Here is a 20,544-nt window from a genome sequence, read left to right on the forward strand (position 1 = left end):
GCGAGGGTGATGGTGAGGGTGATGGTGGTGATGGTGACGGTGGTGGTGAGGGTGATGGTGAGGGTGGTGGCGGTGATGGTGACGGTGATGGTGATGGTGATGACGCGGTGATGGGGATGCAGGTGATGCCGGTGCTGGTGCTGGGGAAGGAGGTGATGCTGATGCCGGTGCCGGTGCTGCCGCCTCGAGCCGTGCCCCCAGCGCCTCCCCAGCCCCGCCGCACGGCCGGGCTCCAGGTGCCACCTCCCGGGCGGCCGCGGCACTGCACGGCGCCGGGGCCCCGCTCTGCCCCGGGGCTCCCCCAGCCCCGGGGGGAGCACCCCAGCACCCCACGGTTCCTCGTTTGGCCCCGCCGAGCCAGCGCTGCCCGTGAATCGGAGGCTGCCTCGGGCATGCTGTGGAGCCACGGTGCCAGCTCGCCCGTCCGTCACCGCTCGTGGGAGCAGCGGGAAGAGGAGCCTGAAGGCAGTGCCCAAAAAAGGGTGCTCAGCAGCCTCTCTTCTCCTCTCAGCCCCTCTTCTTCTCCGTTTTCCCAAGTGCCAGGCGAGGTCAGGGTGGGCGTTTAGTCACCCCACTTGCCCTGCCTGGGGAAACCGAGGCAGGGGCTCCGCTCCCCCGGCTGGGAGGCCGCTGCGGGGACACCAGGGAAAACATCACGGGGCTGCTCGGAAGGGGAAGTGCTGGAGGCCGTGCAGAGACACGTGGCCATCCCAGGGGAGACCCAACGGGAAGCAAAACTCATGGGGAATTTTGCTGGAGATTCAGGAGCAATTTGGGTGATTCTCCAAAGCAGCCGCCAAGGGGCTCCCCAGGAAGGGGCCGGGCACCCAGCGGGGGAACAATGTCTGCTAAAGCGGCTGCACGAAGCATTCGGGGTTTTGGAGTCCTGGCAAAGGACCGTGGCTGCTTTTTTTCAGTTTCCCAGGCTGGTTTAAAAAAGGTCTTGCTTCTCCCCACGGGCCTTCCCCCTCCTAATCTGGGTGTGTGAAAGGGCACCTCGAAGCGAGGCGGGGAGATAAGCGCTGCAGAGAGCCATGACTTCACACCGGCGGCCTTGAACAGAGCCACTCCGCTCAGGAGGGAAGATAAAGCCCGGATCGTTTTAGTGCTGTTTTAAATCCTTTTTTACAGACCGAAAGAGAAAGTCTGCAGGTGATGGAGGAACCCCTTGGTGAACTGAAAACCTCTGCCCCGAGCAGAGGTTGCAAAGCCTGGAGCACAACCTGCAGGCAACGGTTGTTGCCTACGGCAGGATTTCTTAATCAGTGTCCTTCAAAACAAGTGCCAGCACCATTTTTGCTGAACCATACACATTGCTGATACAGGGGAATGAAGGAACTGCAGGAAACGGACAGAGATAGGGAGAGCAAAGCCTTGAAGCTGGTATTTATTGGGCACGGTGAGGATGGGAGCGCTGCCAAGGTAGCCCTTGGGCTGGTGGTGCTTTCAGCACGGAAGGCTTCTCCCAGCAAAGGTTTGTAGCTGTCCCGGGACATGGATGTCTCAGCTGGACCCGCTCACCCCTGGCCTGGATGGAGCAAGCGCTGGCCGCCTGGCCGAGCACATCAGTGGCTCGAGTGCTGCGCGGCTTCTGCCATCAGGAAGCAGCGAGGGGGTCGCAACCCCTGCCCACGCAGTTGCACAATGCCCGGTGCCTCCAGTGCCTGCACCAGCCCAGCTCATGGCTCATCGCCTGCTGCTTTCCAGCTCCTCGCACTGGTCATCACCTGCCCCCAGACGGCTGGCCAGACCGCTCAGCTTCTTCCCCAACGCTTCCTTTCCCCCCACACGGACACAGCCCCCTCTCCGGCTGCTTTGTCCTCTCCCAAGGACACGGCTCGGAGCGCAGGAGAGCAGCCAGGACTTGCAGCTTGGCACTGCACCAAGCAGCTCTCCCACCCACGCAGGACCGGCCTCTCCCCTCTGCCTTTTCCTCCAGCCCTCCCCGCTGAGCTTGTAGCACCCAGCCGTCCCTCGCCCTCCGCCAGGCGCTCCTGGGCGCAGACACCAAGGAGCTGACTCTAAAATTCAGCGTTGTCAGCTGCTGTCGGCACTGAGCTCCTGGTTTTCCACCTGTGTATCCATCCATGCATCTGTGCGCCCCTGCATCCATCCACCCACACATCCGTGCATGCATCCATGCATGCACACATCCCTCCGTCCATCCATGCACTAACTCATCCGTGCACCCGTGCATGCATCCATCCACACATCCTCCAGGCAAACTTGCATGCACACATCCATCCATCCATCCATCCATCCATCCATCCATCCATCCATCCATCCATCCATCCATCCATCCATCTGTGCACCCATGCATGCATCCATCCATGCATCCTCCATGCAAACTTGCATGCATGCATCCATCCGGCCGTGCACCCATGCGCGCATCCACCCCTGGGTGTGCGCCTCCCAGGTCTGCATTTGTGCCCCTCGCCGCGGCCCCCCGGGGGCTGGGGCCAACCCGGGTCCCCAGCCAGGTCCTTGGCGAGGGGCGGTGGAGGAGGAGGAGGAGTAAGAGGAGAAGAAGGAGGAGGAGGAGGAGCCGGGAGGCAGCGCTCCGCCCGCGGGGCCGGCCCGAGCCGCGCCGGAGACCGGGGAGCCGAGGACAAAAGGTGGCCGGGGGGGACCGGAGCGGGCGGAGCCGGGACGGGACTGGAGGCGGGGGCGGCACCGAACCGGAGCGGGAACCGGAGCGGGAACCGGAGCGGGAATCGGAGCGGGAACCGGAGCGGGAACCGGAGCGCCCGGGGCTGGGGAAGTCGTGGTGGGGCTCGACCGGGGCGGTCCCGGTGCCGCCGAGCAGGGGAGGGCCCCCCCGCCTCCAAAGGTGCCCGGGACTTTGGGGTCCCCAGGGACACCCCCAGCAGCCGGGGCAGGGGCACCCACCCACGCTCCCTTAACCCCACGGTGGGGCCGGGTGGAAGCGAGCACTGATCCTCGCCCGGGTCCGCCGGGTGCTCCACGGGGGCTGCTCCGAGGGTGCTGAGCCCTGAGGGTCAGCGAGGTGCCACCGAGGGTGTCCAGCCTTGGGGGACAGCGAGGTGCCAGCCCCGTGCCAGCGGCCAGCCCCACACCCAGCGCTCCCGTGCCCCCCGCGACCACCCATGTGTTGCTGATGCTGGTGGCAGCCAGAGCCCGGAGCTAGAGACAGGAGCCGTGCCCGTGTGGTCCAGGTGGGTGGAAAGAAGTGGACGGTGAGGCCACCGCTGCTTAGGGGACGTGGGGAGGGGGGGCCTTGCCCTGGGTGACACGGTCCCCGGGGAGCCGGATCTGTGGCGCGGGCCATAAACCCTCCCTGCGTGCGGTGGGGAGGAGCGCCACGGCACAAGGCAAACACGGCGATAAGGTCACCTGCGCCGGGGGACGTGGGACACCGGGGCCAGCCCTGCCTGGGGCTCATCCACGGGAAAACGCTCAGGTAGGGGGAACCCCTCCCTGGTGACCCCCCAGCCAGCACCTGCCGGCCGCAGCGGGGTTAACGTGGCCACGGTGTTTTTTCTCCGGCTCCATTTCCTGGGTGCCAGGGCCACCAGGAACAAAAAGCCGGCGGATTATTAATGTGCAACCCCGGGCTCTCTCCTCCCCGCAGGGCGCGGAGCCATGAAGCTGAACGAGCGGAGCCTGGCGTTTTACGCCACCTGCGACTCCCCCGCCGACAACGCTGGCTTCCTCTACAAGCGGGGCGAGCGGCACACGGCCTACCACCGGCGCTGGTTCGTGCTGAAGGGCAACATGCTCTTCTACTTCGAGGAGCGCGAGAGCCGCGAGCCGGTGGGCGTCATCGTGCTGGAGGGCTGCACCGTGGAGCTCTGCGACTCGGCCGAGGAGTTCGCCTTCGCCATCCGCTTCGGCGGCACCAAATCCCGCACCTACGTGCTGGCGGCCGAGAGCCAGGCCGCCATGGAGTCGTGGGTGAAGTCGCTGTCGCGGGCCAGCTTCGACTACATGCGCCTGGTGGTGCGGGAGCTGGAGAAGCAGCTGGAGGAGATGCGCTGGGGACCGGCTGCCGGCCGCCCGTGCTGCCGGCACGCTCCTGCTGCCTGGAAGCCGCAGCCCTCGGGGCCGGAGCAGTCCCCGGAGCGGCTGCCAGCTCTGCCCGCCGTGCCGCCGAAGGAGAACGGCTGCGCGGTGTGGAACAACGCTCCTGGCACCGACCGGCTGCCCGACGCCACCAGCTGTGACGGCAGCGATGATGACACCAACCCGCGGCCACCTCCGTTGCCACCGCGCAGGCGGGCGTCCGGCGGCGAGCCGGGCAGCACCGGGGCTGCCACAACCGAGAGCTCCTCCTCTTTCTACCGGCTCCACGAGCGGTACGGCCGGGAGGTGGCCCGGCTGCGGCAGGAATGGCTGAAGAGGCAGCGCGACCACCAGCCCTGAGACGTGGTCGGGCCCTGGCGCCCCGTCCCGGACCCTCGGTGCCACCTGGGATGCGCAGCCCCTGCGGATTTCAATTTGGAAACACACACTGAACAAGGCCTGCTGTGAGCTCCTGATGCTCCTGCAGGGCAGTCATGCACCCGCGAGGATTTTGGGGAGGGTTCGGATGGGTGTTTCGCTGCTGGGGGGGGGCCTGTGCCGCCTTCCCAACCCTGATCTCAGATGAGCTCCCTTGCACCCCTCTGCTCCGGCAGGATGTGGTTTGAAGAACGAAAACGTGGGCGCACGCAGGCCTTCCCCAGTGACAGCACAGCACGCAGCGGCCACCACGCAGCCGGTGCCACCCGGGGGACCCGTGCGCTGCCGGCAGCCCCGCAGGAACCGGGGTCCTCCGCAGCACGTTGCTCAGCTTCGCCGTGCTCCCGGCCACGTCCCTCAGGGCTTCGGGACGGATATTTCAGGGCAGGGCATAGTCCGTGGGCTGGCTGATAAAGGGGAAGCATCGCGGCGCCGAACAGGAACGTATGTGTCAGCGGTGGAGGGTGTCGAGTGATTCATGTGCCAAAGCAGAGCGCGGCCACCGCCGGAGGTTCAAGGGTCTCCTGCAGACGTTTCTCTGTTGTTTCCTCAGCGGTTTGTACCAGCACCGACACCACGGGCACAGGGGCAGGGTGACACCCCAGTATCCAGCTACCCGGTGTGGTGTGTACGTTTATGTGGATGGTGTGTTTGCGATAATTTCTGGGCACACCCCTTTCCTGTGCTTCAGACACAAGGGACGGTGCCGCAGCCGGGCGCTGCACCAGCTCCTCCTGTGCTGCCTCTGCTGAATCCCTCCCCTCGGGGTCTGCCCCCAGATCTGGGGGAAGAAGCACTGGCAGCACCTGGTGTTTGGCTGGGTGGCTCTGTCTCGGTCTCCCTCTGCCTTCCCGGAACTGGCTCGTGTTTTTCCTACAATAAACAGTTTCAGGATTTCCCTCCTAACTCTGATTCTCATTTGTGCGTTCGGCTCAGGTGGGAATTAACCGGTGAGTTTAACCCCAGTCCCGTCCCTGCCATCTCCACGGGGCCAGGCGGGGATGCTGTCACCCCAGCAGGACATAGCCAATGTGGGGGGCTTGCCCCAGGTCCCTGCCGGCGGGGATGGGGATGGGGATGGGATGGGGATGGGATGGGATGGGATGGAATGGGATGGGGATGGGATGGGGATGGGATGGGATGGGATGGGATGGGATGGGATGGGATGGGATGGGATGGGATGGGATGGGATGGGATGGGATGCCCCCAGCAGCTGTTGGAAGCAGGCACATCGCCTCACCCAGCCGAGCTGCAGCAGCGATTGCCTTTGGAGCAACAGGACTTGCATGGTGGAGGCCAGGAGATCGTAAATCCACGTGGCTGTGGCTTGGCAGGTGTGCCGGCGAGGATGGGGATGAACCAGCGAGCCGTCCCCACTGCTATCTTTGCACACAAATCACTGCAGTGTTGCCAGCTTGGGCAGAAGCAGAAGCATCATCAGATGGAAGACAGATTGTCTGCAAACAAGCCGCAGAATTTATTTTTTCCCAATAATCCGAGCCCTCCCAGTCAAATATCTCCATTAGTTCCTAGCTTCATTAGGCACTGTCTGCCTCAGAGTGCATTGCTGGTGCTAAAACCCCTCCGAGCCCTGACTTGTGGCCAACACTGTGTGACGCCACCCGGTTTGGGTGTCCCCTTGGTGGGGATGTCCCCAGCCAGATGACTCAGCCAGCGACACCATGCCTGTCCCCTCGCTGTGCTGGTGGCGGCGTCACGCAGGGACCAGGACCTGCTGCCATGCAAGGGGCCAACACAACCCCGTGTCCCCGTCCCAACCGCACGCACATCTCCAGCTCCTTGCTCACGTCGGGTCTTGCAGCAACACTGGGGAGGGGTCCTCTTGGGGAAACCGAGGCAGGAAGCCAGCCAGGCTCAAGTGCTCACCAAGCCCTGCTCCAGGCTGGGCATCATCATCCTGCTGCATGTTTTGGTGCTCAGAGTGGTGCTGCGAGGGCATCCAGGGCGATGTCCCCCCCCCGCAGCATCCAGCCGGGGACCGTGGCCCCGTCAGGCGGCCGCAGAGCAGGGCTGCAGTTTCCATGGCAGCCGGCCGAGCTTCTCGAGACATTCAGATATTCATTAAAAATAAATCCTTCCCGACGTGTTAGCCGACAAACAAGCTTAAACAGATACGCAACATATGGATTTATTAATTCATCAAACGCAAACACCCCCGCCTCGTGGCGGAAGCTACAAAATTGCCAGGCGGTGCTGAGCTCTGTAGGGTCAGGCGGCTCCTGATGGAAACTAAAGCAGCCGTGGTCCGGAACAGAGCTGTGCCAGGGCAAACCCCTGCCAGGGATGTCCTGCCACAGGGCAGGATTGCACCCCGAGCTGGGCCAACCCCATTTAACACCCCCCTTTTTTCCCAGTGCGCTGGGAGGCGCTGATGGCCACGAGACCCGAAGCAGGGATGTGACCCGGAGGGAGCCAACGCCGCACGTCTCAGTCCCACGAACAAACACACCGCGACGCCAAGAGTCTTATCCAACTTCTGTATTTAGTGGCTCTTTACAGAACTTGTTCCTTCCAAAATTTTTAACAAAGTTCGTCGATCTCATAGAAACTTTTGAAGTACAGTACAGGAGCCCAACAAAATGTGATCGGTATGTCCCACTAGCGTTTAGTACAACAGGATTTCCGTGTTCGAAAGGCTATCCCTAAGTGCTTCATCAAATCCCGTTCCACTAAAGCTAACACTAGCACACTACGGAGAACAGTAGGCCATGGGTACGCCTCGACCGTCGGCAGCGCGGTGGCAGCAGCAGGAGCCACCTCGGGCAAGCTCGCGCTGGTGCGGGCAGGGCTGCGGTGCCTGCAGAGCCTTGCCTTTGGAGAGCCAAGTGGGTTCTGCTTTTAAAATCGCTCCCTGACGACCACCAGAGTATAAAAATACCTTCTATTCTGATAAAAATGTCTACAGTGGAAAACTATTCAATGCATAGCCTCGGGGCCTGGCGCCGAGCTCTCCCACCCGACAGCGCGCGGGGCTTTGCCGGTGCCTCCGGCGGGTGCCGGCTGACGGGTCGGCGCGTGGCACGCCGGGTTTTTGGCGCTTGCAAAATGCATCGAGAGACTGAACAGACAGGAAACAGTACAGAACAACCCAACGCAACCCACCCTCCTCTCTTAAAGGCATTTCGTTAGCGGGGACAGAGGGCTGGAGACGCCCCGGGGAAGTGATCTGGTGGCGCGTGGCTGGCGGGTGCCACCGTGCCGCTCCTACAGCTTTGCACGGGGTCAGTGCTGGGAAGCCAAGGCACCGTTGTGCTTTGACCGGGTCAGCCCCGAGCAAAGCGCAGGGCAGGAGCACAGCTCGAAACCCCAGCGCTTGTCCCAATTTGCCAAGCCGTGCTGTAAAAGCCATCGCTTGGGGAACGGCCACAGCAAGGGGACGCGCCTCCTGCCCACAGCCCTAAAGCCTCCGAACCAAAAAAGTGCTTCAGCCCCCAAAGCTGGACGTTGTGCAGGGAGAGCCCCCGAGCAGGGGGTGTCCTGGCTTTTTTCAGTGCTTGTCCCCAAGCACCGGAGCTGCGGGGCTCGGAGGCTCCTCTTTGATTTCCTTTCCCCAAAGGAGGACGGCAGAGCGCAGGCACCCCGGGCGCCGTCCCAGCCAGCCAGAGCTGCCCTGGGCGTCACCCCCGGGTACCTTTTCCCATCTCTCTCCACCGAAATTAGAGACAGCTTGCTTTGTTTGTGTCATTTTTGCATTCCCCCCGCCTTTTTCTTGGAGTGGCTGGCAGGTGCTGTCCTCGCTCGGGGCTGGCACCGGCTGCTGACTCGAGGAAGCGCGAGGGCCCGCGTTCGTACCATGCTACATCTTGTTCAAGAAGGCTATTGCAGACATTTCTACAACATATACAACTGCACGTGACATTCTGGGTTACAAAGGTTTCAAAAACATACCACCAGAACTAAATACATACTCGATGGCGTCAAGGTTTTCAATTTAGAGTCTTCATGGACTATCACACAGTCTCTGGATGGGGCCGAAGCGATGCAGTGTCTTACAGACAGATGTGGAAAACCGCTATGCAAAAGTTTATTAAATTTGGTCAGTCTCATAGTGCTTCTTGATGGCTTTGCTCAATAAGTCTTTTCCGTGTTTTATTTTTTTTTGTTTGTTTTTAATCTCATCCAGTGGCAAACTACAAGACTTCAGTGTACATTTAATGACACGACTGCTACATCATCTTGATTTTATAGCTATCTTTAATATCAAAGCAGCTTAAGCTGTTAATAAATTCCAAAGTATCCTTTTATTAAAATATCTAAAAGAGGTCTATAAATATTTTTTTTTTCTTTTCTAAAATCGTTCCCAGTTTTTCACATTTAAAACAAAAGCGGGGGCGGCTTCGTAGCGGGCGTCCCCCTTCCACCGGCCGCTCCCCTCCGTCGCTGGGTCTGCCTCTCGGTGCGCGCTGAATTTATCAAAATATATATATGTGTGTGTGTGTATATATATATCCAAGGCAGCGGGGCAGCTCAGAACTCCCACTCGAGGGCCTCCTCGCGATTGGCGGCCCGCTCCAGGCGGTGGATGATGTTGTTGAGGTTGGCCATCTTCTCGTGGCGCCGCTGGACGCTGGTGCTGAGCCGGGGGCCGGGGGCCGGAGGCAACGCCGGTGAGACTGGCCCGGCGGAGGACGGCCCCGGTGAGGCCGAGCCGGCGAGGCCGGGCGAGGAGGCTGCCGAAGGTGAGCTGGGGGACACCTCCAGGCTGCAGCGGGATGAACTGGCCGACGACTGGGAGCCACCGGGGTCGGGGTGCGGCGGCGGTGGCGGGGGACCCCCGGAGGCCCCGGCACGGCCTCCCCGTCGCGGGAGGCTGCCGGCGCTGGGGGCGGCGGCGCGGGGGGCTCCTCCTCGCTCCTCTTGCGGGGGCCCAGTCCCTTCTGCTGCCCTGGCCGGGCTGCGCGAGTCCCGTCGGTGGCCCCAGCCGCCTGCCTCCCCCTGCTCCTCCTTCACCTTCACCTCGCCGGCACAGGGGTGCTCGCTCCCCTCGAAAAGGGGTTTTCGGTCCTCGGTGTCCGAGTCGGGGCTGTGCAGGGCCCTGCGCCCCAGGCCGGCCGCCCCGCTGCCCTGCTCGGGGTCCGTGTCGTTGTCCTGCGCACCCTCCACCAGCATCTCCCGGCGCATCCGCGACCTGCGGGGACATGACCACGAAGCATCAGTAACCATCCGGTTGGAAAAAGCATCTCCAGCCAGGAACACTTTGCTTTGAAAAACGCAACATCGCTGCACCCGTAAAAACCCTGACTTGTCATTCTTTAAAACATTCTGGGGGGGGAGTCAATCAAATTGCTCGATGTGTGAAAAGGCTCGTAAGCCAAAACGGCGTCGCCCGCCTGCCCGCATCAACCCCTTCTGGTGACAGCGCGGTGCTGCCGCGTGAAAGCGGAAACTATTTTGCAACACTTTGGGCTCTTTCCAACTTGCAGCCTTCCATACTGACATACTTTTGCACGCATTTTCCACTACCTTTTTTTTTTTTTTTTTAAATATTTATCATTTTTTTGAAGACCTATTTCAGGGCTTTTTTTGTTTACCGAGGGCAGGAGTGACTTCCCTGGAACAACACGAGGGGAAAAGTCATGGGCTTAAAAAAACACGTTAGTCAGTATTTCTCCAAAAAGCCTGATTTTCCAAGCTTTCCTCTGTGCTCCTCTGAGTCTTCCCAACGAGCAATGGCTTTGTGTGAGAAACTTCAGCCAGCTCCTATAGGTATTTACCAGCACATGCAGGCTGAGCAGACTCAACATGAGTGCTTATATGCCTTTTAATGCTGTGTTATATAGTGGCAGGGGGCACAGCCCCTCAGACTGTGCTGCTCCCCTCCAAGCAGCACTAAAACCTCCCCCAGGCCACAGATGGCTCGGTGTGGATCTGGGGGAGGAGGATTCGGGACCCCTGCACCCATTGGCATTACAAGGACGAAGCCTGGTGCCTGCAGCATTTTGGCTGCAATCCTGCACCCACGGGACCCCGCGTGGGTCCGCGTCTCCCCATCTCTTCTCCTGGAAGAGGAGCAGCCACCGTGCCACCGCGTCCTGCCGGCCACGTCCCCCCGGCATCCCTCCGGTGCCCTACCTGTAGTTGTGGAACCAGTTGATGACGGTGTTGGTCTTGAGGTTGAGCTGGAAGGAGAGCAGCTCGATGGTCTGCTGGGACGGGTAGGGCTCCAGCTGGTAGGCTTTCTTCAAGGCTTCCTTCTCCTCGGGGGCCAGCACCACCCGCGGCTTCTTGATCTGCAGGAGGCTGAGGTCCTGGGGCTGCAGGCCGGGGCTGGCACACTCGGAGCGGGCGCTGGGGGACTCGCTGTCCGAGCCGGCGCTCATCAGCCCGTAGCGACGCTTCAGGTAGGCTGCGGGAGAGGAGAGGGAGCTGCGCGCCGCTCGCCCCCGGCCGCCCCGCTCCGCCGCCGCCGCCCGGCCCCCGCGCTCACCTTTCTTCTCCAGCTTCTTCATGTCGCGCAGCTTTTCGACGTTGTGGGGGTCGTTGAGCCAGAGCTGCATGCGGACGAAGGGCTCCCGCCCCTTCAGGCTCAGCTTGTGCCACGGCTTGGGCCTGGAGAGGAGATCGGACACCGAGCCCTGCGTCAGGCCCAGGATGCTCTCCCCAAACAGCCGCTGGCCTGGCGGAGGAGAAGCAGAGGCGGTTAGCGCGGGACAGACCCCGCCACCCCTGCCGAGCACCCGAACACCCCGGCCTCGCCGGCATCTCCCGAAACAGCCAGAAAAAGGGGATGCAGTGCTGCACCCGGCGCCGCCCGCACCTAAATTGTTGTCCGTCAGCACCTCCTTGACCTTCTTGGTGATGGAGTAGGTGTCCAGCTCGGGGGACATGGCGACGATCTCCTGGATGCCCACGGGGCCCTGGCTGTTGGGGTGCGCCTTGCCCGCCGCCGCCCTGCTCTCGGGCTGCTGGTTCTCCTTGCTGCTCTCCAGGGCGAGGGTGAGGGGCTCCTGCGAGCCCTTCTCGTGCTCGGTGGGGCTGGGGGGCGGCGAGGGGGATGGCTGGGGCTCGGCGGGGCTGGCTGCGAGGCACCGGCAGAGGACGGGTTAGTGGCACCGGTGGGACCCCGCTACCCAAACCCACATCCCACCATGATGATGGAGTGGGCATTGGCATGGGTCAAGGGAGAGGACGGCGGTGGGAATGTAAAGGTTATCTTTATTGTTCATTTATTATTTATTATTATTATTTCTTGTTCCTGAAAGGGGGAAAGCCAGCAGAGCCTCGCCAGCATCTACGGCCAAGTAGGAAGCGACGGTGGAATAATTAAAGAGAGAAAACACAACATTAAAATAAAAACCCAGCTACTTCTTTATTACAGGCACAAAGCCAAGGATTTTTTTTTTTTTTATGACTTTCAAAACCCGTTTCTGACAAAATAACATTTGAAGGATCTGTGCAGCAGCCCTACCTTGCCTAACATACTAATTAAGGGGGTTTGGAATGAGTTGGATGAGTCAGAGGGGCGGCTTTGGAGACACAGATGAATGTCCCCCCCTCAATGCTTGGTGGGATGTGGGGTGTGGGTGCTGGGGGGGCTGTGGGTGGCACGGGGCAGCCGCCAGCACTGGGGATGGGGCAATGCCATGCGGGACGGGGGTACAACAAAACCCTGCTGCATTGGGATGCCAACGTCAGAGGGATGTTTAAGGAGCAAGGGACACGGCGGCGGTGGCACTTACCCTGGGAGGGGGTCGGCTGCTGGCTGATGCCTTGTCCCAGCTGGTCCGTCAGCCAGAGCTGCATGCGGATGAAGGGCTCCCGGCCCTTCTGCGTCAGCTTGCTCCAAGGCTTGGGCCGCGACAGCATGTCGCTCACGCTGCCCTGGGACAGGCCCAGCACCTGGGCACGGCGCAGGCGTTACCTGATGGGCTGCTGCCATCGTCCCCACCGAATGGGACAGGGCGCCCTGGCCATGCAGGGGTAAGGAGCAGGATGTGTGGAGGGGCTGGGGCATGCACTCACACCCCAGCGTGTCCAAACCCCTTGTTACCAGTGGTGGGTGATGGTGCTGGGACCACCACGGGTCCCTCAAGGATACCCAGGGGGTACTGGGCTGGGAGGAGGGTCCCTGCAGGGGACAGCAGGCTCCCGGTGGGTAGTGCCACCAACCAGACAGTGGTGGCTACCAGGAGATTGTTCGGGGTTGGGTTGGACACTGAGGGCTCAGCATCTGCTGAGGGGACCCACCGGGGCACAGCGGGGACCCTGGCAGGAGGTGCTGGAGGACATCAACCACCCCCGGGCACTGAAGGGGAGACTCCCCACCCCAAAGAGGGGACACTGGACCCCATTCCCTGGCCCGCTACCTTCTCTCCGAAGATCCTCTGGCAGATGCCGTTCTTGGCCAACTTCTCCTTGACCTGCCGGGTCAGCTCCAGCGTGTCCACCTCCCTGTACATGTACATCTCGTACTGCTCCGGCGTCAGCGGCGGCACGGTGGGCTTCAGGGTGCGTGGCACGTAGGCGGGGAAGTAGGACAGCCTTCCGCCAGCTGCTGGCTCCGTGCCCGCACCCTCCGCCTTCATCTCCGTCAGCCGGTGGGGCTCATCCTCAGCCGGCGGCAGCTCGTCCTCGTTGGTACCGCTCTCACCGGGCTCTCCCCGCGGCCAGACCCGGCCGTTGGCCATGCCGGAGTAGCTCGAGGAGGAGGAGGAGAGCGAAGGCGAGACGGAGGTGTAGGGCCGGCTGAGCAGGCTGCGCTCCGACGCCCAGTGCTGGTCGAAATAGGAGCCGGCGTCGCCGATCTCCGACTTCACCTTGCGGATGATGCTCTGCACGAAGGCGGCGGGCGAGAGGACGGCGAGGGGCGTCTGCGGGGGGCCGGGGCTGGCCCCGCTCCCCTCCTCCTGCTTGACGTATGCCGGGACGATGTTCTGGCTGACGGCGGCCAGCGTGGAGCGCTCGGCGGGCGGCGTGCCCCCGGGGCGCCCGCTGCCCCCCGCCTCCATCTCCAGCAGCGCCTGCTGCTGCGCCTGCATCTCCCGCCGCGCCTGCTCCAGGATGCTCTTGATGGCATCCTCCGAGCTGCTGCCGCCCGCCCCGTTGGCCACCGCTTGAGATGCCGATGGGTTTTTGGGCTCACCTGCAAGGAAAGGGAGTGAGGGGGGGGCCCCAAGGCGCAGCGCTCGATGGGGGAGATGGAGGTGCTGGCCTAGGGTCCAAGGGAGGGAGGGAGGGCTTTGAAATTTTTAGGGTTGCTTTCTGGAATGCAAAAGGTCTTGGCTGCGTTCTGACTGCTGTTCAGAACCCTCCTGCCTCAGTTTCCCTTGCTGTAATGGGGGTTGAGGAGCCCTCCCCTTCTTCAGGGAGCAGCTGTGGGGATGGGGACATCACCAGATGCTGGTGGAGCACCATCAGCTGGGGAGCTTGGCCGCTCACTGTCACAGGGCTGGACAAGAGCACGAGCAAAAGCAGCTTCAGAAAACTGAACCAGAGCATCCGCGACACCCAGGCCACTGTCACTGTGCTGTGCCTACGTGGGATTTCTTTCCTTGCTGCTTTTTTAATCCCATTAAAACTCTTGCAGGATGGGCTGTTAATTGCATTTCCTTCCTCTGCCTTTGCTTAATAACAGAACGGCTTTCGCAGAGCATGGCAAGCATGGAAATTGTCAGGCTGGGCGGGAAGGTGACACCTTGCTGGAGGGGACAGGATGGCTGGTGGCCCAGCGCCGGGACAGCCACCAGCCACGTCCCCCATCCCACCCAAACCTGGATTTGATGCTAAATGCAACAGCTTCTCTTTCTTGCAGGACTTTGTATCAAAAGGCTGCCAGAATTCAAAATGCGTGAGAAAAGGGATTTTACAAGCGCAGATTATAAACCTGCATGGCGGCACCCAGCGAAGCGAGCGCTGTGACACTCCTGTATCTACGTGGGATTCCATTTTGACAATTGCAAAATAAATCCCATTACCAACGATGGCAATAGACAAACATGTTTGTTTTCCCTGCCTGTTTTTCCACCATTCCTGTCTAATTTAATTCTCCAGGATTCTGCTTTCTCAGCAGACTACCTGTTTTAATGTATTTCATTTCTTGTAATTGACTGTGAGCACAGCTGCTTTAATGATTCTTCATGCCATATGGATTGTGCTTTCTCATTTAATCATCTGTTTTGGTGAAGGGGGAGGGAAAGGTTAGGTCCAAAGTTTCTGAAAGCCCATGTACAAAAGCCACTGCGTTCAGGGCACCAGGGGCACACGCAGCGCACACTCGTGACAATATTTACCAGGATTTATTTCCACCCTCTCCCAAATCTTCTCTATGTATGGCAGCGGGACAAATGCCCCAAAAAGCTCATTTTTGGCCCTGCCAGCAATGGGTGTATGGATGGGAGCAGCCAGGAAGCATCCACAAGCCCATGGCACCTACTCCAGGGTCCCAGCCCTGTCTGGGGCAGGATGCCTGGACGTTTTGTGCCCTGCACACTACAGACATCTCCTAGAGCAGACAGAACCCACCTCCCTTCTGTGACTCGATCTCCTTCTTCGCCTGCTCTAGGATGTTTTTGATGGCGTCGTCGGAGCCGGTTTCTGGTGTTCTGATCCGCGGCGTGATGCTACCTGATCAAAGAGGCATGACAACAGATTTGTCACCGGCGCTGGTTTTACAAGCTCCGCTCGTACGTCAGGAAGTATTTACTGCTACTCGTGTTCAGTTATTTTTAGGGATGCTGGTTTTAAGAAAAACACCAGGCCCAATTAGTTGCCAGCCCCTGCCACCAGCTCACACCTCCAGCATGGCATCGCCTGGCTGGGGACCCGAGGGACCTGAGGCCACTGCCACCACCTGGAGCATCGCTGAGATGGGGTGAGGAGCCGCTGCCGTTATTTCACAGCAGTGCCGACACCGTACCGCAGTCCCACAGCACTAAAACTTCATTATTTTAACAAAATATTCCGCCACACATCGACTCACATGCCACGAAACAGCTTAATGAATAATTAAATGGCACTTGTCAGAATAAACGAGTGAAGCAAGTCTGGGGGTGCACCTTCCACTACGGGTTGTTGTTCATCGCTGCCACTTGGCCAGGGCAATCCCTGAGGGTCCCCATCCCGTGGCAAGCAGCACCTGGGGACCCCTGGGGACAAACCCTGTGTGCTGGGGGTGACTCCACGCGGTGTTGCCGCCTGTCTCACCAGGGAGATGGGCTGGGTGATCCCACAGTGGCATGGAGCACCCTTGGGTGCTGCTGGGACAAGCAGGGCAGGACCCGGTGTGCGGGGCCACCCCACCACTCACCTCTCTGGCGCACCTGGATAGTCCTCAGGGCCAGCACGTTCTGCTCGTCGGAGAGGAACTGCTTCATCTTGATGAACGGCTCCTTGCCCTTCACCGTCAGCTTGCGCCAGGGCTTGGGCCGGGCCAGGATCTCGCTGACGGAGCCCTGCGACAGCCCCAGCACGTAGTGCCCGAAGACCCGCTGCCCGATGTTGTGCTTCAGCAGCTGTTCCTTCACCTGGAAGGCGATGTCGGCCGTATCCAGCTGCTCCTCGTCGGCCGAGCTGCCCCCGCCGCCCTCAGAGGGCTCAACGGGGGGGCTGGCGGCGGGCGGCACGGGGACGGGGGGCACGGCGCTGCTTTTGGCCCCGAAGAAAGCGGTGGGGAAGGGCAGCCCCCCGCCGGCACCCTCGCTCTTGTAAGGGGGTGGCTGCAACGGGGGGGCCTTGGGGAGCAGCGTGTCCCCCGGGAGCCGCTCGCCCCCCGGGAAGGGGGACAGCGGGAACGTCCGGGGGCCCTCAGGGGCCAGGCCAGGGCCAGGCAGGGGTGGGAGGGGAGCAGGGGAGGCCGGCTCGTCTGCCGGGGCCTGTGGGAGCTGCTGGGGGGACGGAAACGGCTGCTCCATGCCCAGCGGGTCCTTCCCCGACTCGTCTTCAGAGGGATCCTCCTCTAGAGATGAACGAGAGAGACGGACACGCACTATAGTCCCGCCGGCCGGCCGCACGCTCCTGCCTCAGTTCCCCCAGATGGCCCCCCGATATCCCATTCCCAGGCTCTTTCTGGTCACTGGGGGCAGGATCTGGTCCCACTGGCCACGTTCCTGGGGGTGCCATGGTGGGCAAGCTGCGGTGAACATCGTTCCTTGGCCATGGCAGCCTGCCTGTGCCACGTTTGGGTCCACAAGGACACACAACAAGCAGCTGGCCATGGTCTGCCCCTGGACCCCCAAAGTGGAAAACCACAGTTACGTGGGGCTGTGGTGCGTGGGGACATGGCTTAGTGGTGGACGTGGTGGTGTTAAGTTGATGGTTGGACTCAGTGAGCGTCAGGGTGTTTTCCAACCTAAGTGACTCCATGATTCCATGACTTTTGGCACCCAAGGCATCGCGTGGCCGCCGTTACCCTACCAGCGCTGGCCATCAGGCCGGGCTTCTCCAGCAGGTACTTCTGCGGCGGGTAGAAAGCCTCCTTCCCCAGCAGCAGGGCCTCCTCCGGCTTCGACATGCTCTGCAAGGAGCAAAGCGGCGGTGGGACGGGGCGGCGGGGCTCCGGTGGGGCCGGCGGCTGCCCCGCGGCCTACTGGCACACGTCACCGCGCCGCGGCACTTGCCTGGGGAAGGCTGCAGCTGGCGGACGCCACCTTCATGGCCTTCAGGATGCTGGGAGAGAAACACGAGGGGCGGTGAGGCGGAGGACGTGGCCTCGCGCCGCCCGGCTGTAGGAGCAGCCCTACCTCAGCTCCGTCTTGATCTCCTCGTAGTCCGCCTGCGCCTGCAGCTTCTCCTCCAGCTTCTGCGGACGAGACACAGTGGGGTCTGGTGCAAGGCTGGCCATGGCTGGCACCCACCTCATGCCTACCCAAGGGCCTTCGCACACACCTCGATGGCTTCGTTCTTGGCGGCCAGCTGCCCCTCCAGCTCGGCGATCTGGTTGGCGGAGGACTCCTCCAGCTCCTGCAGCGAGCTCTGGAGGTGCTGGACGTCCTTCAGGAGCCGCAGGATCTCCCGGTCCTTGGCGGCCAGAGCCGCCTCCAGCCTCGACCCTGAGCACATGGAATAGTTCACTTTGTCCTGCCGGGAGAGGGGACACCGTCAGCTCCCGGCCACCCGACGTGGGGACGTGGGTCTGTCACTGGTGTGGGGTGGGACGGACCCTTCCTCTGCCCCTAAAGGTTGCCCTTGTTCGGCTCAATGCTATGGGGGTGCAAGCTCCCCTCCCTGCGAGGCAGGGCCCACAGATAAGGCACGGCCAACACTACGACCCCACAGCCCCAGTGGGGGAAAAACGCCCGGATCCCTCCTGCTTTGCTCCTGAGCTGCTCCCACACATGGTGGGTGCTCCTGAGCCCAAAACGGTGCTCCTGGGTGCAACAGGGTGCTCGGGACTGCATGGGGTGCTTGGGGCTGCATGGGATGCTCGTGGCTACATGGGATGCTCCCGGTTACATGGGATGCTCCTGGCTACAATGGGTGCTCCCGGTCGCGATGGGTGCTCCTCACCCCGGCAGCGCCCTGCGGGGAGCAGCAGGCCAGGCGCAGGGAGCTGTTGACGGCCGCCAGCTGCTCCCTCAGGCTCTCCACCTCCCGCTGCGCAGCCTCCGCACGCTGCAAGAGAGCAGAAAACACATCAGGGTGGGCGCCCCCCACGCCTCATCCCACCCGTGGGGCAGAACAGAGTCCCAGAACCCACGCCCACGCATCCTGCTCCCATCCCCTGGCTGGGTGCTCAAGCACAGCGGCGAGCCCCAGAACGGGGCAGTGGGTCCAGCCCGGTTCGGGGGAGCTGCTGTGCAGAGGAAACCAGAGCCCCTCTTTGCAGGGACCCCCAGTTTTGGGGAGCCCAGCTGGAGCCTGGCAGCCGTGTGCCATTTTCCGGCACCAGCATAAAGGTCACTGGGATTTTTGGGGTGCATTGGTGGGCGCAGCAGCAGGGAAATGGGGTATTTGCTCTGCACTCGCTGGAAATTCGGGAGGGCTCCCGGCTCACCTGGTTGGCTTTTTCAAGGTTCGTCATGATCATGGCTACTTCGTCTGCCCTGCAGGAAGAAGCAAGAGGCATCAGCTGGCACATGGATGCCGGCCCAGAGGTGAGGGACATCAAATCCGTGGCCAGCCAAAGCCCTTGTATGATACGGGCATGGACACGTGTCTTAGATTCAGGGAGCGACCGCCACGTGGGGTGCTCCTGCGGTCACTTCGTGCACCTCGGCACCCAGCGACTCACTTGGAGGCAGCCTCCTCGTCGTATTTACACCGCAGCTCCAGCAGCTCCGTCTGCGTCGCCTTCAGCGCTGGCAGACAGCAAAAAGAGAGGAGATGGGGGGGGGTGAGAAGTGGGCTGGGGGCTTCAGGACGTCTCGGCCGGCCAGGTCCCCCAACCCATCCTCCCTACCTGAGTGGAGCACCTTGATCTTCTCCTCTGCTTCCCCCAGGCGTGCAGCCAGGGTGAGCTGGGCTTCCTGCAGCCCTCTGCGGAGAGAAGGGCGTCAGCGCCTGCCCCAGCCCACCACGCCGTTTCATTTTAAGGGGGCCAGTGGTAAAAATTCACTTTGGGTGGAAAACTGCACATCGGAGCGCAGCCCCGTGGGGGCTGGCACCGTGCTGACCCCGCTCGGTGTCCCCTGACGAGGAGCCGAGGCAGGAGGAAGGTGGAAACGCTCCTGTGCCGAAACCCACCCCCTCCTGTCATTAATTTGAGGGGGGAAGCAATCAGGGAAAAGTTATTCTGCATTATTTATAGCCTGCACTTGCCAGGAACTTACTCGGAGAGCTCTGCAATTTAGGGTTTAAAGATTCCTCGTTTGTTACTGGTGCGGCGTGTTAAGGAATAGCAATGAAGCGCCGCTAAACGCACTGCCGGGAAAGCCGGGAGCCTCAAAATTAAAAGGCCCTTTAATGAGGTTCACCCACTGGCCCGGATTTACGCGGTTTGCCCAAGCACAGCCACGTGTCACACACCACAACTGCCTGGAAGAGGGGACGGACGGACACACGGACACGCTGAGTGCCCAAGCAGGACGTCTTGCTCTACCCAGGCAGCGAAGGAGGTGTGGGGGGAAAAAAGCAGAGGCGAGGACAGCCGGACACCCCGGGCAGCAGCAGGGAGAGCCCTTGGCACCCCTAAATGCCATCTGAGGGCCCGTCGCCGGTACTCACGTACTTTTGTTTTTCTGCCTCATTTCTCTGCAGCCAGGCTTCTGCCAAAAGGGCTTTGCTGTCGACACCGGGGAGCGTGGTCTCGGCCGCCGCGAGCCCGGCCGCCGGCGACGTCCCTTCTCTCTGTTCTGCAGGGGGGACACGTTTCAAAGTGCTGTGGGGTGGGCACGGGGGGGGCAGAGACAGGGGTTCAGCCCTGAGACCCCCCCTCCATCACCCCGCGGGTGCTCAGGGGCACGTGGGGACACGGATGGGGACCACCGTTGCCACCCGTGTCCGGCCGGTGCTGGGGGTACCTTTGGTGCCGGGGAGCGCCGGGTGCTTCTTCCAGGGGCGGCCGAGCTCCTTCAGGGGCGGATTTTCGGGCTCGAGGTGCTGGAGCTGCTGCAGGCGGTCCTCCAGGCTCCGCGCAGCCTCCAGCACAGGAGCGGGGTCTGCGGGCAACAGGGCTGGCGGTCAGGGGCGCGGGACGGCCACCATTGTCCCCATCCCACCCTCGTGGCCACGGGGATGTGGGTGCCACCCTCTTTGTCCCTGCATCCCAAGGGCAGCAGCCATCCGCAGCCTGCTTACAAACAGGGACGGAGCCCTCGCATGCCACCCCAGGTGCCACCCCATGTGCCACCCCGTGCCACCACGTGCCACCCCGTGCTCCCCATCACCACCCCAAAGCCCCCGAGGGACCAAGCGCCGCTGGGGGTCGCATCCGGGCTTCTCGTCCCCAAACACGGTGGCACCCGCGGCACTGGTGGCCCCGGTCCCCCCAGTTTGGGCTCAGACAATGGCAGTTTGTGCCGAGGTAAGCAGGTGCTTTCAGAGCCGTATGTCTTCCCTCTGTCAGCATTACACCATCATTAGCTAGTGTCTGCTCAGCAGGGTGTGCCATTATGTCTCCCAGGGCTGATGTAATTATACATTGACATAATTAACCCAGCAAGCCCATTAAGCAGGCCAGCTAAAAAT

The 20,544-nt window shown here is 61.7% G+C and overlaps 2 protein-coding genes across 12 annotated transcripts in view; one reads left to right on the forward strand and one right to left on the reverse strand.

The window, feature by feature from the left end:
* The first annotated feature begins 32 nt into the window (after positions 1-32).
* On the forward strand, positions 33-5,367 carry PHETA1 (PH domain containing endocytic trafficking adaptor 1). Of its 3 annotated transcripts, none has more exons than XM_048073971.2 (2): positions 33-2,615; positions 3,593-5,367. In XM_048073971.2, the coding sequence occupies exon 2, from the start codon at positions 3,604-3,606 to the stop codon at positions 4,381-4,383; it is 780 nt and encodes a 259-aa protein (XP_047929928.2). In that variant the 5' UTR covers positions 33-2,615; positions 3,593-3,603; the 3' UTR covers positions 4,384-5,367. The 3 variants fall into 3 exon arrangements, with proteins under 3 accessions (XP_047929928.2, XP_013028713.3, XP_013028712.3); XM_013173259.3 differs by lacking the exon at positions 33-2,615 and adding an exon at positions 2,622-3,176; XM_013173258.3 differs by lacking the exon at positions 33-2,615 and adding an exon at positions 3,183-3,421.
* A 1,578-nt stretch (positions 5,368-6,945) lies between these two features.
* CUX2 (cut like homeobox 2) overlaps positions 6,946-20,544 on the reverse strand; it is a 58,014-nt gene continuing 44,415 nt past the window's right edge. For 7 of the 9 annotated variants that reach the window (XM_066978830.1, XM_066978829.1, XM_066978831.1 and 4 more), the window contains 18 exons: positions 19,878-20,015; positions 19,586-19,709; positions 18,818-18,894; positions 18,650-18,716; positions 18,413-18,461; positions 17,926-18,030; positions 17,305-17,496; positions 17,160-17,218; positions 17,037-17,085; positions 16,834-16,933; positions 15,728-16,375; positions 14,944-15,045; positions 12,789-13,564; positions 12,162-12,388; positions 11,240-11,500; positions 10,910-11,098; positions 10,555-10,828; positions 6,946-9,610 (listed from right to left, as the gene is read on the reverse strand). In XM_066978830.1, coding sequence (XP_066834931.1) covers positions 8,771-9,610; positions 10,555-10,828; positions 10,910-11,098; positions 11,240-11,500; positions 12,162-12,388; positions 12,789-13,564; positions 14,944-15,045; positions 15,728-16,375; positions 16,834-16,933; positions 17,037-17,085; positions 17,160-17,218; positions 17,305-17,496; positions 17,926-18,030; positions 18,413-18,461; positions 18,650-18,716; positions 18,818-18,894; positions 19,586-19,709; positions 19,878-20,015 — 4,277 coding nt within the window. In that variant the 3' untranslated portion in view covers positions 6,946-8,770. The remainder of the gene's footprint in view (positions 9,611-10,554; positions 10,829-10,909; positions 11,099-11,239; positions 11,501-12,161; positions 12,389-12,788; positions 13,565-14,943; positions 15,046-15,727; positions 16,376-16,833; positions 16,934-17,036; positions 17,086-17,159; positions 17,219-17,304; positions 17,497-17,925; positions 18,031-18,412; positions 18,462-18,649; positions 18,717-18,817; positions 18,895-19,585; positions 19,710-19,877; positions 20,016-20,544) is intronic. The other 2 variants (XM_066978837.1, XM_066978838.1) reach the window with 2 other exon arrangements.

Source organism: Anser cygnoides, chromosome 17 (genome assembly GCF_040182565.1).
Source record: "Anser cygnoides isolate HZ-2024a breed goose chromosome 17, Taihu_goose_T2T_genome, whole genome shotgun sequence".
NCBI lineage: Eukaryota > Metazoa > Chordata > Aves > Anseriformes > Anatidae > Anser > Anser cygnoides.

Bases quoted from the DNA above. Each gene is read 5' to 3' on its own strand.
- PHETA1 (XM_048073971.2), top strand. From the start codon at position 3,604: ATGAAGCTGAACGAGCGGAGCCTGGCGTTTTACGCCACCTGCGACTCC.